Source organism: Streptopelia decaocto, assembly GCF_964273445.1.
Source record: "Streptopelia decaocto genome assembly, chromosome: 4".
Lineage (NCBI taxonomy): Eukaryota > Metazoa > Chordata > Aves > Columbiformes > Columbidae > Streptopelia > Streptopelia decaocto.
The window spans coordinates 49,205,703-49,222,801 of NC_138658.1; the positions used below are offsets into that span (position 1 = coordinate 49,205,703).

At 35.2% G+C, this 17,099-nt stretch overlaps 1 protein-coding gene across 7 annotated transcripts in view; it reads left to right on the plus strand.

Annotated features, from left to right (window-relative positions):
• Positions 1 to 17,099, plus strand: part of CLOCK (clock circadian regulator) — a 64,591-nt gene that overhangs the window by 36,422 nt on the left and 11,070 nt on the right. For 5 of the 7 annotated variants that reach the window (XM_082051774.1, XM_082051773.1, XM_082051778.1 and 2 more), the window contains 13 exons: positions 655 to 746; positions 2,207 to 2,296; positions 3,754 to 3,874; positions 4,722 to 4,835; positions 7,328 to 7,446; positions 11,212 to 11,294; positions 11,511 to 11,617; positions 12,261 to 12,408; positions 12,631 to 12,706; positions 13,736 to 13,877; positions 14,278 to 14,378; positions 15,271 to 15,360; positions 16,188 to 16,346. In XM_082051774.1, coding sequence (XP_081907900.1) covers positions 655 to 746; positions 2,207 to 2,296; positions 3,754 to 3,874; positions 4,722 to 4,835; positions 7,328 to 7,446; positions 11,212 to 11,294; positions 11,511 to 11,617; positions 12,261 to 12,408; positions 12,631 to 12,706; positions 13,736 to 13,877; positions 14,278 to 14,378; positions 15,271 to 15,360; positions 16,188 to 16,346 — 1,442 coding nt within the window. The remainder of the gene's footprint in view (positions 1 to 654; positions 747 to 2,206; positions 2,297 to 3,753; positions 3,875 to 4,721; positions 4,836 to 7,327; positions 7,447 to 11,211; positions 11,295 to 11,510; positions 11,618 to 12,260; positions 12,409 to 12,630; positions 12,707 to 13,735; positions 13,878 to 14,277; positions 14,379 to 15,270; positions 15,361 to 16,187; positions 16,347 to 17,099) is intronic. The other 2 variants (XM_082051777.1, XM_082051779.1) reach the window with 2 other exon arrangements.

Genomic DNA, 17,099 nt, shown 5'->3' on the forward strand with positions numbered 1-17,099 from the left:
GTGGCTTCACCCATGTGTGGGAATTTATTCTATATATTTCTCGTAAGTTCTACAGGAACATCTGCTCAAAATTCGTCTCTGTGTACGACAGTAATTCTGCAGTGGAGTGTGTCATACAGCTCCTAATAGTCTTTATTGCAAACCTACTGTTTTTTTAATATAGTCTTATTTCTTTACAGAAAAGGGTGGGAAGAAGAGAAAGGACAGTGACAATTTTTAGTGCAAAGGTTAGAATGACTGGGATTGGGCAGGATACTTGAGGATTAGCCATTTTAATGACCTAAACTGTTGAGGAATTTTGGCTTTCTAAATTTTGAATAACAACACTCGCAATAATACATTATAGTCTCAGAGGGAAGAGTATTTTTCCATTGTCAAAATCCATTACTTACTGTCGTTAACTTCAGCATTACCCTGAAGTCTGGCAGGACTGTAGCACAAAGTGGTAGAAGGAAAGAGAAGGCAAATCTCACTATGACATAGGAGAGAAGGCGTTTATTTTCTTTTTAAGGAGCAACATCTATATGTAATGAATGAACAACAGAGAAGGATGGAGAACAGTCTGCTATTTCCAACTGTGTATGTGTAACTTAGTGGGAAAACAATGTCTTTTGCAAGTGTGAATCCTTATATTGTATTTATGTTTGATTGTAGAAATTACTGCACAATCAGATGCCAGTGAGATTCGACAGGACTGGAAACCGACATTCCTTAGTAATGAAGAGTTCACACAGTTAATGTTAGAGGTATATTATTTCTGGTTTTCTGGGAGTAGACTATTTTCTCATGGGCAGTCGTTCCATGATAATTTTTTTTCAGTTTGATGATACAGTTTTTTGTTTTCGTATCTTAACTATACATTTTCATGAAGGTAAACACTGAAAATTCCTATGCATACAGAGTAATGCAAAATAGTTCTTTTAGCTGCATTTTCAATTACATAAAACATTATAACAAAGCAAGTCCATGAAATAAAGTATTTACTGTCAAAGTGGATATTTTAAATTATTAAGGTACTAGTCAAACAAATAATTGTTGTACATAAATTAAAATCTTAATTAGAAAAGAGGCTCAACACACCCATGTAACTTGTGAGCAATAGTTTTTAATTTGTTTGCATGTTGCACTTTCCAAAAGTGGTGTGTGAGCATTACTTTGCTGAAGAAGATCACATGAGTAGTTGAAATACTACTAGCAATAAACTTTGAGTATAATCTGTTTTTTCCTTAGAAATAAGAGTAAGTAGTTTGTATCTTGTTAGTGAAACAATTTCTAATAATAGTTGAATGGAAAATATTGAAGTAAATGAACAAGTACATTTTTTTTTTAGTCTGTAGCTAAACTTGTTCTTTGAGGCAGAGACTTAAAAAGTAAAAATTTCTCATTTTTTGTACTTAAAAATTTTCCATTAGTCCTTTTTGGTGAATATGCGTATTTTTTTCCAAGAAGTTAGTGAAGTAGTTGTTTCTGGTTTGGAGGAGTTTTTGTAGCTGTTTCTGGTGGTTCACAAGTCCTTCGACAAAATATGTCTGCAACTAGTGACTGTAAAGCTAGAACAATATAAGAATGTTTTTCAAATACATGAACTTTGAAATTTCCTATTTAGAAATACAGTTCTGTCATGCTTTTATCTTTGTTAGTGCTCAAGTATAAGGTAATCACGTTATGTTCAGTGGAAACAAGTTTGAGTTAAGTAGAAAATATGGCAGTCAGAACTGTCTCTCACAGTTTTCAAGTCTCAGTAAAATATTGCTATGAGTTTCTTTTATTGAGACTGGGAATACTGAGATATTAAATACTGAAATGCATTGATTTCACCACCTGTTTTACTTGGTCATCTCTTCTTTTTTCCCCCCTCTTTATTTTTGTCTCTATCTCATTTTTCTGAGTTTTTGGATGTTTAAAATTATGATGAAATTGAAAATAACAGGCAGGCAAATTGAGAGATGGGGGCAATGGTGACTAGCTGTATATTGACTGAAGTCTTTCTTCTGAAACCACAGATTATTTGAGAACAGAACAGTATGGGAACTGTAATGCTCATAGTGTAAAAGCAAGGCTAAGAAGTTTTAGTAGCGAAAGACATTCTCAATTTTATATTAAACTAAACTATAATTGGTCTAAATTATTTTCTATGTTGAATATAGCATAACATTTTTAATATTTTCTGTCTCTTTATTTAACTGCCTGTTATGTTTAATTTCAGGCTCTTGATGGTTTTTTTTTAGCAATTATGACAGATGGAAACATAATATATGTGTCTGAAAGTATAACTCCCTTACTTGAACATTTGCCAGTAAGTACAAATTGCTTTCAATAACGTATCGGTTTGTTTGTGGATGGTGTTCTACTATGAGTACTGATTAATCATTAGGCTTTTTTGCCTTATAAGAACAGATGTATGCTTTGTTATAATGCTTCTGCTTTTTTTCAGCATAATTCTGAGCTACTGGTTTGTCTCCTGTATTAAACATTTCTTTTGGAGAAATACAGAATGTAGTCAGCACTCTGTGAGGCAGGATTATGAGATGCCAGCCTAGCATCAGTTTCTCTTCTACTTAACTGAAATAACACGTTTACTGCAGGAGACCCTTTAGAATTCACACCTATCACACAGCCTCTGCATGAGTCAGAAGAGTATTGCTAAAGAGCTATATCCTTGGAATTTTTTTTAAACTACTTTTTAACTTTTCTCTTGCCAAAGTCGTCTTATAAGAAATATATTGCTGCTGGTTCTTCTAGGTATATACTTTGGGTTTTATCACATTCATTCATCTTCAATCTTGGTGGCACTGGTCACTAGTAAAAGTAATATTCTAGATTTTTAAAGTTACCTCTGAATAATGCTTTTTTGAAATTCAGCAAATTAGTACTCAAAAATGCAAACAATTCATGAGTGAAACAATGACCTGTTTCTTAGAGAGGGACAAGTTATTCTTACAGGCTAGATATCTTACTGTGATAAGAGTATTTTTTAAAACTTCGAGTGGCATATTTAAAAATGATTCTGCAAAACACAAATTCCACTAAGGTATGCATGATACCATCTTGAGAATTTTGAAAAATATACAGGTAGTTGCGGTTGTTTTAAAAAAGTAGAATTTACTGAGTTCTCAAAGACACATTTATGCTGTGTTTTTAGGTGTGATTTATGTATTTTAAACATATATTTTATGATCCCTCCTTTCTGAGTACTTAATAAAATGCATTTATGCATATAATCAGTTATTCAGTTTTATTGCGTTCATCTCTATTGTTCCCAGTTTTGTGTACATAGTTGTGGAACTGATTATAGAATTTATTCATAAAATCAATTGCAATTGGATGTAATTATTAGTAACATCAAAACATATATGATGTAGAACTGTCTTTGTTCTGAGATATCGTTCCAATGTATTGATTGCCACTGAGAGGTTACAGTGTCCTACAACAACACACTATAATTTTGAATTAAAATGCTCCTTTACTTAGAATTGTTGCATCCTAGGGAAGTTAATATAAGCTCCATTGTACTTTAATGTATCTGCGGCATTCATGGTGTTCCTCACTAAATGGTTCATGGTGTCAAAATTAAGACAGATCAAAGTGAGATGTTTTTATTGCAAAATCCTTGCGTGTATTCCAGTAGGTGGCTTTGTTGAGTCAGTAATGTTCTTCTAACTGTGAAGAATTGTTTTGCATTAAAATAGTAGTAGGCTTTGTGACATTGTACGTCTTGCATATTTTAATGCTTATTAAATGTTTTTCTTTCAGTCTGACCTTGTGGATCAGAGTGTATTTAATTTTATCCCAGAGGGGGAACATTCAGAAATTTATAAAATATTGTCGTCTCATCTGCTGGAAAGTGATTCATTGACACCAGAATACTTAAAATGTAAGTAGTTATTGTGAGTAAACTCAGCTTTTATTGCTGACCATGGTGTCACACTGTGGGGTATCCCTTAGGTCAACTGTCCCAGCTTCTTGTGTGCCCCCAGCCTACTCGCTAGCAGGGCAGTATGAGGAACAGAAGAGGCCTTTGCACCGTATAAGTGCTGCTTAGCAATAGCTAACACATCCCTGTGTTGTCAGTGCTGTTCTAGTCACAAATCCAAAACACAGTACAGTATGAGCTACTATGAAGGAAATTAACTATATCCCAGATGAAACCAGTATGGTAGTTGCGTTAAAAATAATCTGCTTTGTATCACATGAGATCAGTTCTTTTCTTCCAGTGTTATTTAAGCAGAGACATATGCTTGAGCCCTGAAGAACAGAAGGTTCTCCCCCCACCCCTCCCACCCTGAAGAGTAAAATTTTCATTGTTACATTGCATTTCACTCTATGACTTTCACATGTATTAGAAATGTGTGTCTTGTTTATATAGCTTTTATTTAGACAGTTGTAATGGTTGGCAAGAATAAAAACATAGCATCCTAATGGGTTTTGAAAATGCATGCTTTAGTAAACAGCAGGTGCTTCTTTAAAAATAACTCTAGTTTTCAGGGGTTTTCTGTGTCATTAGCATTCAGGCCCTTCATACACAAATTCTAAGAGTTCTCCTTTTCTTAAGGTTAGTTAGGATCACGCTGATTAAAAGCAGAGGCTATAACAATTTCTAATCACATCATTTACAGTACCTCAGCAAGTGTGCAGCTCAATTGTTCCTGATTTCTGTTTCATGTTGCCTGTGTGCTTCATCAAGTGTGTGTAGCCTTTTAATTTTTTTATTCTTTTCACAGCAAAAAATCAACTAGAATTCTGTTGCCATATACTGCGAGGGACAATAGATCCAAAAGAGCAACCTACATATGAATATGTAAAATTTATAGGAAATTTCAAGTGTTTGAATAATGGTAAGTAAGTTCAGCAATGTTAGAGTGGAATACACAGCTAAACAGGCTTTGGATCCTTACGCAAAACTTAATGATGAACTAAAATCAATCTTTCAAAAGAAGACCTTGAAGCAGGGTTTTTATTATTCTATATCACTTTAATGAAAAATAAGAAAAACTGCCTATCAGGTATTACATGTCAATGCATTCAAATGCAAAATGTATTAATTATGTCTAATGCTTTCAATTAAAGAAAACGAGCATCTTGTAAAACAGTTTTTAAAAGAATGTAAGATAAATTTAAACAAACACTTTAACACAAAGAGCATGAATTGAGTTAAATGCAATCCATACTTAAGGAGGTGACTAAGTAACTTGAAGATCAGTGGCACTGAGTACCCTCAGTTCTCATTATGCAGTGAGCTGGGAAAGAGACCATAGGTTTCCCTTCCCAGTTTCAGTTCTGTGCTTCAATGGACAGGAGTTATCACTCTGAGCAGATAGGCCATTACAGTTTTCTGCACTGAGTTCCTTCTCCCTCCCATTGAAGTAATTTTTATTAGTTACATACTAATATTATTCCTCTGTACTACATTTCTAATCTGTTTGGCCAGCCCATGCTGACTATATACTCGAGAGGCATGTTTATTTGGTCAGCCAGGCAAATGGGTTGTGCATCATGGTCAGTAGTAGATGTTCATAAAGATTACTTGCAAAAATATTATCAAAAATTGTAAGTAAGCCTCTTTTTTAATGTGATTCCAGTATTTTTCTCACAAAATGGGGAGAGGTTGAGTTTTACTGCCAAGTGCACCTATATAATATAGAAAAGACAAGAAACAGGCCTGATGAAGCCAAATATGGTCCTGGTCTTAGAACGATGAGGAGTTGGGAAACTGCAGACCTATTGATTTTGTTTGATATTGGGAAATATTCCAGGACAAATAATTAAACTCTGTGAGCTTCAGGAAGCTAGCAAGGAATTGAATAGCAGCCACTTTGTATTTTTCAGGTAGAAATAGCATCAAATCAATTCAGTTTCGTCTATCAAAGAGTAACACACTGTGTGAATAAAGAGGACAAAGCACAAATAAATGATGAACTTTTAAAATATGCTTTTGACAGTTATCATATTCTGTTCTCATAAACATGTAAATGAAGCACATGTTAATTGAAATTTCTGGAAAGTAGCTGCAGAAACTGATTGGAAAGGTTACCCATGTTACCCATTATTCAAAATGGAGTTTTAATGGGCAGCTTCTGGATTTGATCAGTATTTTCATTAATGTTATGAAAATGTTAGGGAAAAAAAACACCAGAGATAATGACTGAGAACAAATGCAAGTTACTAAATTTAGGAATAACAAATGGTGTGAACAGGGGAAAAGGTTACATTCAGCTATATAGCGGTCCTTTAGAAAAAGGAGTTGCTGTGGCATTTAAACTGGACATGACCAAATCACCGTGACCAGTCACCAAATTGTGAATATGCAGAAGCTTTTCTAAAATATAATCTAAGTCACATTAAATAATCTCCTTGCACTTCTTAGCACACATATGTCCTCATCCAGTTTGACGCTATTTGTCAGGAGTAGAGCAGTTGGAGAGAGTTCAGAGTAGAGCAGTGAAAGCGATCAGAAATTCAAATGTCGAACTTACAAGGTAAGATAAACTCTGAAGAACAAAGGAGAAGGGATAAGACAAAGAGGAAGGAAATTACCTATTTTCCTTCTGATGGAAAGAGCAAGGAGCTATGAGCCTAAATTGCATGATGAAACTTCAGTAGAAGTTCTAATCTAGGGTCGAATTAAAACCAGTTAGGCTTGGGAGAGCCTGACAGGGTTTTAAAGTCACCGTCGTTAAAGCTTAGTAAAGACAAACTAAATTGACCTGCTGGAAATGAAGGATTAGGTTCATCTGGTTTGAGGTCTAGTCCATCCTTTGGCCCCTTATGGTTCCATCCATCTCTGTAATTCAGTAAGTGGGAATTTGTCCTCAGCTTGATGTCCTGATTCTTTCATGTACATAATTGTTGTGCATTTGATTGTTCTATTACTCAGTGTGTCTTCAGCTTGTGTCATTTGAATGTGATGGAAGCCTGGAAGAGAAATTCTGACCTCAAAGTTCAAAAGAAAAAGTTAGAAAAACCTGATACAAAAGAGAAATTTTAAAAATATTTTTGAAGAAGGTATATTCCAGTCATTTTTAGTAGTTACCAAGAAGGATTAGAATTGTTATTAGTTATTAGTATCTTTGTCAGATAATATCACGTTGATGATAATTTTAGTTCTTTGAGAAATTTACTTGATGGTTGTGTTCCCATAACTACTCTACAACTACTGTGCCTGTGCAAATATGTGTATGTATTATATGTAGCATTTTTCTTAATGTATGTTAAGTTGGAAGGAAACCACCTTAGATAAATACTGGGCCATTTCTCTTAAGATATTATTGCCATTTTCCTCCATGTTTATATTGTAATGTGTGTTGATCTCTTCTCCCTCTTCCCTCAGTTCCTAACTCAGCGCACAATGGTTTTGAAGGAACTATTCAGCGATCACATCGGCCTTCATATGAGGACAAAGTTTGCTTTGTAGCCACAGTTAGATTAGCTACACCTCAATTCATCAAGGTATGTACAAGTCACTTTTGTATCATTTTAAAAGGTACTCTGAACAGGAAAACTTGAGAGAGAATGCACGTGACATTGCAAATATTATTGACAACCATAAGGAATTTATTACATGAAAGTGAAAGTGTCTGTATTTCTTACTTCACATATAGGTTAAATGTTTTGCAAAGCATCAAATGAAGTTGTTATGGTGAATGCCATTTTTAAATAGTCATATAATAATACGCAATAAATAAATTCAGAAGAAGTCCATAGGAATATAATTTAGACAGTTTAACTTAAACGAGATGAAAGATAACATCAGGATTCCACTTTCACTGGAGAAGTTAATAGTGAATGTGAATTTCATGGGTCTTGCTGTAGTTTGACACAGAAGAAAATCTGTTAGGGCTTAATGAAAGCTTACATCACTTGACAGTAACCGAGAGCTGGGTTTGAGGTAATAGAACTCTTTTTGTTTTGTTTCAGTACTGTGATTCAGTAACCTGGTTGTTTAACAAGACCATTTTACTTAACTGCTGATGTACAATGAAGGTATCTTTCCAAGTTTAGGATTGGATGTTTATGAAATTTGTAGTTTACTAAGTATAATCCTCTTTCTCAACAAAATCAGTTAAAATAAATACTCAGGATACAGTACATGGTAGTCTGTGATTGCGATTCGTATTACATGTTTTACACAAATGTGCTAATCAAGGTTCAGAATAGACTACTATCTAATATTTGTTCTTGCAGTTCAGTTGTAAAGAAATGCCATGAAATGTATATGACACATGGCTAAGCTGCTGTCTGTCCTGGAGAACTCTTTGAACATTCAAGTGTTCTTCTTATAAGCTGAATGCACTCATGTCTTAAGCTGACGATTGTTGCCTCTAAAGACATGGTCTATATACTTTGCATTTTGAAAGTGTAGTAGGGAGCACTTGGAGAAATTGTATAAACTTCAGTTCTATCAGGCTGAACAGGAACTGGATCTTTGCAGACTGCGTGCCAGAGAGAGTTTGTTGTTTGTTTTTCCTGAAGCCATGGAAATCTTTCATCACTTTTCCCATACCGGTCTAAATAATGTTCTTCCTGCTATGCCTACAGTTGGTAGAGATGTTAAATGTGTGATGGTTTTGCTTAATGAAATAGTTGGGGAAAAAAGACCAACTCAGCAGGACTTGCAAATACTTTTGTCTTTTAAATTTTGACAGTTTAGAATGTGGTATAGTATGACTTCTGTGTTTCCTAGTTCTGGAACAGTACAACTGGATGTTGAGGAACATCCATTTATGATCTTTCAAGTCTCTCAGTCTCCTGACGGCAAAAGCCTTACAGATTATACTCTGGCCAAAGTTTCATTCCTCTATCTGAACTTCTGAGCCCCTAGTGCTGAAGGAAGCTTTCGTGTTACAGAGGTTTTAAGATCCCCTCAAGGGTTTTGATTAGTGCTGTTCATCTGAGAAATCTTCTTGTGAAGAAGACTAACATTAGACTGAAGACTTTTAATCCGACAGTACTTGTTTATACTCTTTTGGTACCTTCTGTTATTATTAACTGTTATTAACTAGGCTCTAGCAAGTAAGTGTTATGTCAGAAACTTTACCATCTCAGGAACTTTACTAACAGATGCATGATGCAACCAGTAATGAGATGTGTGTTTTAGTACTGGGTTGCCTTAATGGAGGTAGAACTGGTCTGCTCATCTGCCCCTTTTTATTTCAGGTGGTATAAAGTTCTGGATTGTTTTTTACCTAAAATGTAATTTCTCAAGGATATACAGTGCTGTTGCAGAAAGTCATAGTATTCATGAGAATAATTTCTGAAAGTTTGCATTTTTATTTTCTGCATATGACCCCGCCACTTTTGTAACAAAATATGCCACAAATTTTGCTTTCCACTTAAGGGATTTGGTTCTGCACATTGTATAAAACATTTGCCTTGCATTTTGGCTGGTGAATGATTGAATCCTATCAAGAAGACAGGGTTAATCCAGCCAAAGGGATTCTAACAGAATACTTTTTGTTACAAATGAAAGTCCTTTCTTTTCTAGATGCCTTGTTGACAACTTCAACAAGATGTCTTGTTGAACAAGATAGCTTCTGCCCAGGGGCATTTTACAGTGGGAATCTGAAAATCATTAATATAAATGCATTGAATAATCAGATACTAACCTGGTGCCAGCTGCTCTCTAACAATGATGTTTTTACTGTGATTTTACTGCCTGCACTTAAGTTATTTTTACTTTTGTTTTGAAATGTACCAAAATAATTAGATTAAAAGAAACAACAAACCAAAAGTATATCTTAAAGATATACGTTTGCTCTGTCATTTCTTTTACTTTGCTATGAGTGGTGCTTGATTAAATGCTGTAATCTTAGGAAGCTAGGTGGGCTTTGGGTTTTAGGAGTAATTTCAGTTTTGAAGGTTAAGTCTTGCTAACTGGAAGTCACACCAAGTGTAAAAAATTCATGCCCAGAGTGATTTTGTTCGTTACCTCCATGATATAGCTCCCTGTGTAGTCATTGTCTTTACATTTTACACTGATGAAAGTGAGGAAAAAACATTGCCTAGATATGCTTGCTTTTTTCTTTTGCAGAAAGAAAACTTTGAAATATCTATTTAACGAACTGCAAAATATCCACTTAGATTCTTTGTATTATAACCTGAAAGAATGAAAAGGAAGGTGTTCCCTTTGCAGGAACTACAGTCAGTGTTCTACTGTATTTTTCTGCAGGACTGTTTTAGTTATAGATGTTTGCAGAGCAGCAGTGTGCTCATCCGCACACACCTGTTGTGACTATTATGTCAGTGCAGCAGTGGCCTCTGTGTTGTAGTCTTTAGGAAACTGTTGTGGTATCTGATCATCAGCAGATTCTACTGTATTCCTGGCAACGGGAATACCACTGCAAGCTCCTACAAGTGTGACAAACCTGTGCGAGTGTCCAAAAAAAGGAAAGATATACTGATCTTCAGCTTTATTGTAGTACGTTGAGAGGCGTCTTTGTGTGCATGCATGTATTCCATCACTCATCCTTCTTCTTGGAAGGCAGTGCAAGAGGAGTTTGCAATAGAACCGACTGGCTTGGGGTACTTAGCTCTGTCACTGTCTCAGCATGAGGCATCTTCACCTCTGTGGAAGGGGACAATAGAAACTGACTGTGACATGCACTGATTGCACATATGTCTGAGCAGAACACATGTAATACAATGTACAGAATACGTTGAAGATTTGTTGTCATTGTGGAAATACAATTGTTCTCTTACTGTTCTTGAGTTCTAAACATAAGAATAATATTGTTGTTTGTAATACATGCCTGTGCCCTCAAGCCAAAGTGATTTGGAGTACTCTGTATTCACTAAAAAGAGGAATCCAATTCCTAAACTCAAAATAAGTGGCCATCGTGCTCATTGTTGGGTTTTACCCATTATAATCAAATACTGTAATCAGGGAGTCTGGTGGGAGTGTTGTTACAAGTTAAAAGCATAACTGCAGGATCTATTGATTTCTGCTTGTACTACCGTGTTTACAGATACTGAGCTTGAGTTTAATCTCATGCCAGGATTGTTGCATTTAAATCAACTGAGTGCCAGCCTGCCACAGCTGAGATTAGATTCTACCTCAGTACTATGCATCTAAACAAGCAAAAACAATGAAGCTGTCTAAAAATAACCTTAGAGCTCTTGTGGAGTTTTCTACTAACTTTAGGTCTGAATTTCAAAAGAGCTTATGAATTAGAATAGAGCCTTTTTGAGAAAGATTTTTATTTTTTTACTTTTTAGGAAATGTGCACTGTTGAAGAACCCAATGAAGAGTTCACATCTAGACATAGCTTAGAATGGAAGTTCCTATTCTTGGATCACAGGTGCAATTCCTTCTATGTAAAACAGCAATAGTAGCTGAATGGGCTGTAATATTTAGAGTTCACTAATCAGCATTAACTACTCATAGCTTGTGTTGAGTTAATTTTTATTTTTTTTTAGTACAGACTGTAAACAAGAAAATTTATATAATGAAATAATTTTCGCTTGGCTTTTCTTAGTGTGAAAATAAAATGACATTTTATTTTTATATTAATTAGGGCACCTCCAATAATAGGTTATCTTCCATTTGAAGTTTTGGGAACATCAGGCTATGATTATTATCATGTGGATGATCTAGATAATCTGGCAAAATGTCACGAGCATTGTGAGTATAACTAAGTTCCTACAATGAACAAGTTTGCTTTGTAGATGCTGGTTTGAAGTTTGTTAAATGGTATGGCTGTTGTAGTGAAATTTTGTGATATATTGAGTGAAAGGTCTTTACTCCCGTTCATTTGACTTTATTGCACTGCTGATCATTATCTTTTTTCTTTTGATACTGAACTATAAAACAGATTTAACTTTTATCTTACAGAGTCTTCATTGTGTTAGCTTGGAGCACAGAGCACTATGACTAATACTTCTCCAGTTCTTCCAATAGCATTTAAAAGGCTCTGTGATGTTTAATAAATGCAAAATTTGTTTAAACATGTAATAGAACAAGCTCTCTGTTTGGCTATGTTTTTCTTTATAAAGCTGTATTTGAAATTTTTGCACATTAATTTTTCACAATATATAAAAAACTCCACAAAAATGGAAGTTTGAATTCTGCAGTTCTCGGAAAAATGCAGTGTACTTTTTTTTTTTTTTGGTAGAAATTTACAGTTTTAAACCTATTCTTAGTCATTATCATAATACTAGATTTATATATGGGTTTGGGCCATATGAAGCTGGGAAATAATGTTTATGATATGATTGTAATATTTACAGACTGGAAAGACAGTAGATTTTATTCTTTACTTTTATAGTAATGCAATATGGGAAAGGGAAGTCATGTTACTACAGATTCCTTACAAAGGGACAACAATGGATTTGGCTGCAAACACATTACTATATCACGTATCACCAGTGGAATTCCAGGCCAGAGTTTATTGTCTGTACGCACACTGTTGTAAGGTAAGGCATTTTAAAAAAAAATCTATATTAAAGAAATTCTAATGGCATGGAAGCTGTATTGCTGGTATTTTTGGAGGTAGAGAAATCACAGCAGTTTAAAGAATCATTGGAAAACTTCACAAGATACTTTGTAAGCAAGGTAGCTCCCAGGAGTTTGTTTTTTGAGGTATGTTTTTTAAATCACCCAAGAATATAATAGTCATATTCAGTTTGTTCTTCTAGTTATGCAGAAGTTAGAGCAGAAAGACGACGAGAACTTGGTATTGAGGAGTCTCTTCCAGAGATAACAGCAGATAAAGTGAGTGTTTTATTTTATTATACCTCTTCTTTCTTTCATACTAAAAAAAAAAGTAGTAAGCAAATACACAGCAGCAAGAAGTGTTTTGTCCTGTTACAGAAAAAGTAATTATTTTTGTACTCTAAATAATATGACTGACTGAAATGATCAAAGAAGTCTAGGAAAGGTGTTGGTTTAAGTGTATTCTGCCCTGAACACTTACCCATGTCTTTTCAGGAGTTCATGTACATGTAGTTATACCATGGCAACATCCATAAGTCTTTGTTACGATCTGATTTCTGCAGAGTTTGATTCATAAGTAAATGTTCTTCCATACTGGAAGCACTCCTAATCTGAAAAACCAAGGTCAACACACAAAAATGGCTTAAAGGGGTTCACAAGGGCAAAGCAGGAGCTATTGCATTTTGTGAATGTCCCACTTCTTAGAAGTGTACAAAATTAATTTTGAATTAATGTCCTTGGAAGCTCAGTGAGTCTTAGATAAGCCAGCTTGTGCAGATCCTCTGTCTGTTTTCCCTTGGCAGTTCAGAAATGTTTTCCCTTGGCAGTTCAGCAAGTTTCATCTGACAGTGCTCTTTCTAGCGCAGGGATGTCAAACTCATTTTCACCGGGGGCCACAGCAGTTTGCGGTTGCCTTCAAAGGGCCAAATGTAATTTTAGGACTGTATAAATGCAGGACTAGAATCTTGTGGAATTAACTTACACTTTCTCAAAAGAATAAGCAATTCACTCATTACACTGGTGTTCAGAGTGAAACGAGTTGCTAGAGGAGGTGGTCAGCTCAGCAATCAGTTTGTGCCCTGTATCTGCATGCATTTTGGTCATTTGACTTTGGTTTTGTTTCTTTTCCAAGGATAAAAGCTGCAAATGGTAACTGAGCTTAAAGATATCAAACAGGCCACTACTTTTGCACAGTCACCTGTGTAAGGGGGGTTGATTAGACATAGGATAATCTTAGATATTTGTTAAAAAATGTACATTGTGTGCCAAATCAGATAAAATGGTGGTTGTTTCTGTGTGTCTCTTCAGAGTCAGGACTCTGGGTCTGACAATCACATAAACACAGTGAGTCTCAAAGAAGCACTGGAAAGGTTTGATACCAGCCCCACACCTTCTGCTTCCTCCAGGAGTTCAAGAAAATCTTCACATACTGCAGTATCGGATCATTCATGTAAGCACCAACTGTTGAAAATATAATTTCCTTCCTAGGGAAGGCTTTCTCTGCCTTATCTACTTTAATTAAGTGCATAATGAGCAGTTAATCGTCATTTTATGAAAAGTGTGCAAATGAAAATGTCCTTTTTGATGGTTCAGAGATCTGCTGACCACTCACATTTTCGGAGGCTGTAAATAGTGACTTCTGCTTCTATAGGTTCAACAGGAAACCCTAGAACACCTTGTTTCAGTCTATTAGATTGCGTTATTATTGGATACTCAGGGTAAAAAGAGTCCAAGCCTTAAGCTTTTTTTTTTTTATTCTTGAAAAGTTTCCTGTGATTTGAATATTGAATTGCATAATTGAGATTGCTATTAACATGTCTCTTTTTTTTTGTAACTCTGAACATTGTCAGCAACACCTACTAAGATGACAGTGGACACTAGCACTCCTCCAAGGCAAAGCTTATCTGGTCATGAAAAGACTGCGCAAAGAAGATCATCTCTGAGTAGTCAGGTAACTCTTCAGAGAAAATTTTGTCCTTAATCAGTGTTATTCACTTCTAAAAGGCATTATTAAATCCATATAGCTTTTGTTTTATTTCTTCTGAAAACAAATAATTTAAGCTAGTATTTGCACTTGTAATACATAACTATCAGAATTGTATCAACATGCAACTTCAGTATACTACATTTTAAGGGAATACAATAATTAAACATATAAGTATTTTTTGGTACTAGGGTTTGCAAGATTGTGTATGAATCTCTGCTTTCACTCACACATAACTTCTTTCTACGATTCTGCATTTTTAGTACATATATGTGGATAAGCAGTTATTTACATATATAATTTCCAACATAATGCTGTGTGTGTCCTTATAGAGAATTAATATAAATTTATGAGTCTAAGAATACTAGTGAATACTTTTATATTGTTTCTGAAGTCTTAGTAATGTGAGAAGATGTCATGCTTCATGTACTTGGTGCTCTTGTTCCAGTCGAACTAATACATGCACTTCAAAAATAGAATGCTTATTAAAATATGCATTTTTAAAAACTGATAGTTTAAGAACAAATCAAAGGTGTCAACTTCCAAACTTGTTGAAAAAGTTTTTCCCTTACTACAAATAAGACTTCTAAAACAGTTGTAATTTCTGTTTTTCCTCGTTCATACCTACTGCTTCTATATATTTTTAGCAGTGGAAAAATTATATATATGTATAAAATGTATATAATCAATTGTTCTTATGTTCTTAATTCTCTAATATTTAAGGTTAGATGTTTCAGGAAACATTTACTTGTTTTTATCATATGATGCTATTTTGGAATTGACACTATGTAAAGAAATATTTCCTGTCAAGTATGAAGTTCGTTCTCTTCCATTTACGGAACAATTTTTTAAATCCTAGTCTTTAAGCTCCCAGTCTCTTGGACAACCAGTAACACAGCCAGCGATGTCTCAGCCTGCAACTTTACAGCTCCAGTCTGGCATGTCCCAGGTATGGATTAAGTTGGTTTATTATTTTTTGAACAGTCTTGTTCTGAATATAAGGTTAACTTCTCTTTCAGAAATTGAGTTATTTGGTGCCAAAGTCAACTTTATTCTCTTGAAATGAGCAAATTCCCCTTTATTTTTTTTAATTTGTGTTGCTTGTGTGGATCTAGTTTTCAGCCTGGGCCATTAGAAACACAGATGTAAACACAATTTAAGATAAAATGTTTTAGGACATGAATTTAAAAATCTGTCAACTATGCTGGTAAATTTCTACACATATGCTTGTAACACAACTCAGCCTATGAACGGTGGTATCAGGTCCAACTAAAGACCTCTGTCCTGTAGACGGCATGTAAGTATCAGAGAGTTAATTGACTTGTGGCCCATAGCAGATGTCTAGGGAAGAACAGAGGTGGCAAACATGGTTTCTGTGTTTGTCACTAAGGGTATTCCCAAGTTATTTGTACATGTTTTAGCTCTGGGTGATTTTTTTTTTGTAAACAGGTACAATTTTAATTTTAACCTGAGAGATCTTTAACATCTGCAGTACCATGTCAGTTGTTAAGGCTTTTTGTAGAGTCTTGGCGATTTGGATGCCAGTCAATTTCTTTTGCTATGGATTTTTTTTTTTTTTTTAGTTCACCAGTCTGATGCACCAATTAAATGTGAGTTCTGTGACATTTTCATACAGATGAATTTGTTCTCAGATTATGGTTATTAGCAGCTTAAAAAGCAGTGCTGAATTTCTTTGCTACTGTGGAGGAGTGTATTTACTGCTTGCAAATAAAATGTTATTTTTGCTCAGCTTTTAATCTATTAATTGCACTACAGCCTGTGTTTCAGTTTTCAGCTCAATTAGGAGCTATGCAACATCTGAAGGACCAGCTAGAGCAAAGAACACGAATGATAGAGGCAAATATTCATCGACAGCAGGAAGAGTTGCGTAAGATTCAAGAGCAGCTTCAAATTGTCCACGGTCAAGGGCTCCAGGTGAGTAAGTGTAACTTACAGGTTTGATCTGTGGAGAATTTAGGGATCTAAAAAGCTACTTGGGCAGTTAATTCCACAAGGTCGTCCTCCCTACACCCTGTCAGCTGCCATCTGGACTTAATGTGCCTAAAATCCATAGCACCCAAAGAGGCTGTTCCTGCGGTACCTGCCATTTTGCTTCTGAATGTATCTGGAAGTGCCACAGTGTGTCTTTTCTATGTTGAGTGGCTCAAGCCAGCTTATGCCTGAAGCTAAATGTGAAAGGATGCCATGGTTATTACTTCTTGCATAGTTTTGTAGCCATTAGAATATTCATCTAAAATATGTAAGATAAGCATTTAGTTCCCCTTTTAGCTCAAGGGTGTCAAATTCATAGCTTTTCTTTCTTAGACTGTCCTGTCTGGCTGTGGTCCTCCTACACGCCCTACTTTGCATGGCATACTGAAGAGGTTACTGAGCCAGAAAGACAAGTCTAGAGGATGCATTACATTCAGTCTAGCAGCTGACTATCTGATTCTTGTATTTTAACCAGTATATTTTTTCCAATTTTGTTATTCTTTTTTCAGCAGTTGCACTGGGAAGAAAAGAATTACTCTATTGGGTTTTTCTAGTTAAAAACAAAACAAAAAACAAAATAAACAAAAAACCACACAGACCCAAAAAGAACCCACACCACCAAAACGTACAGGCTGAGAGAGCTGGCGGTTTTCAGCCTGGAGAAGACTCTGGGGAGACCTTATTGTGGCCTTTCAG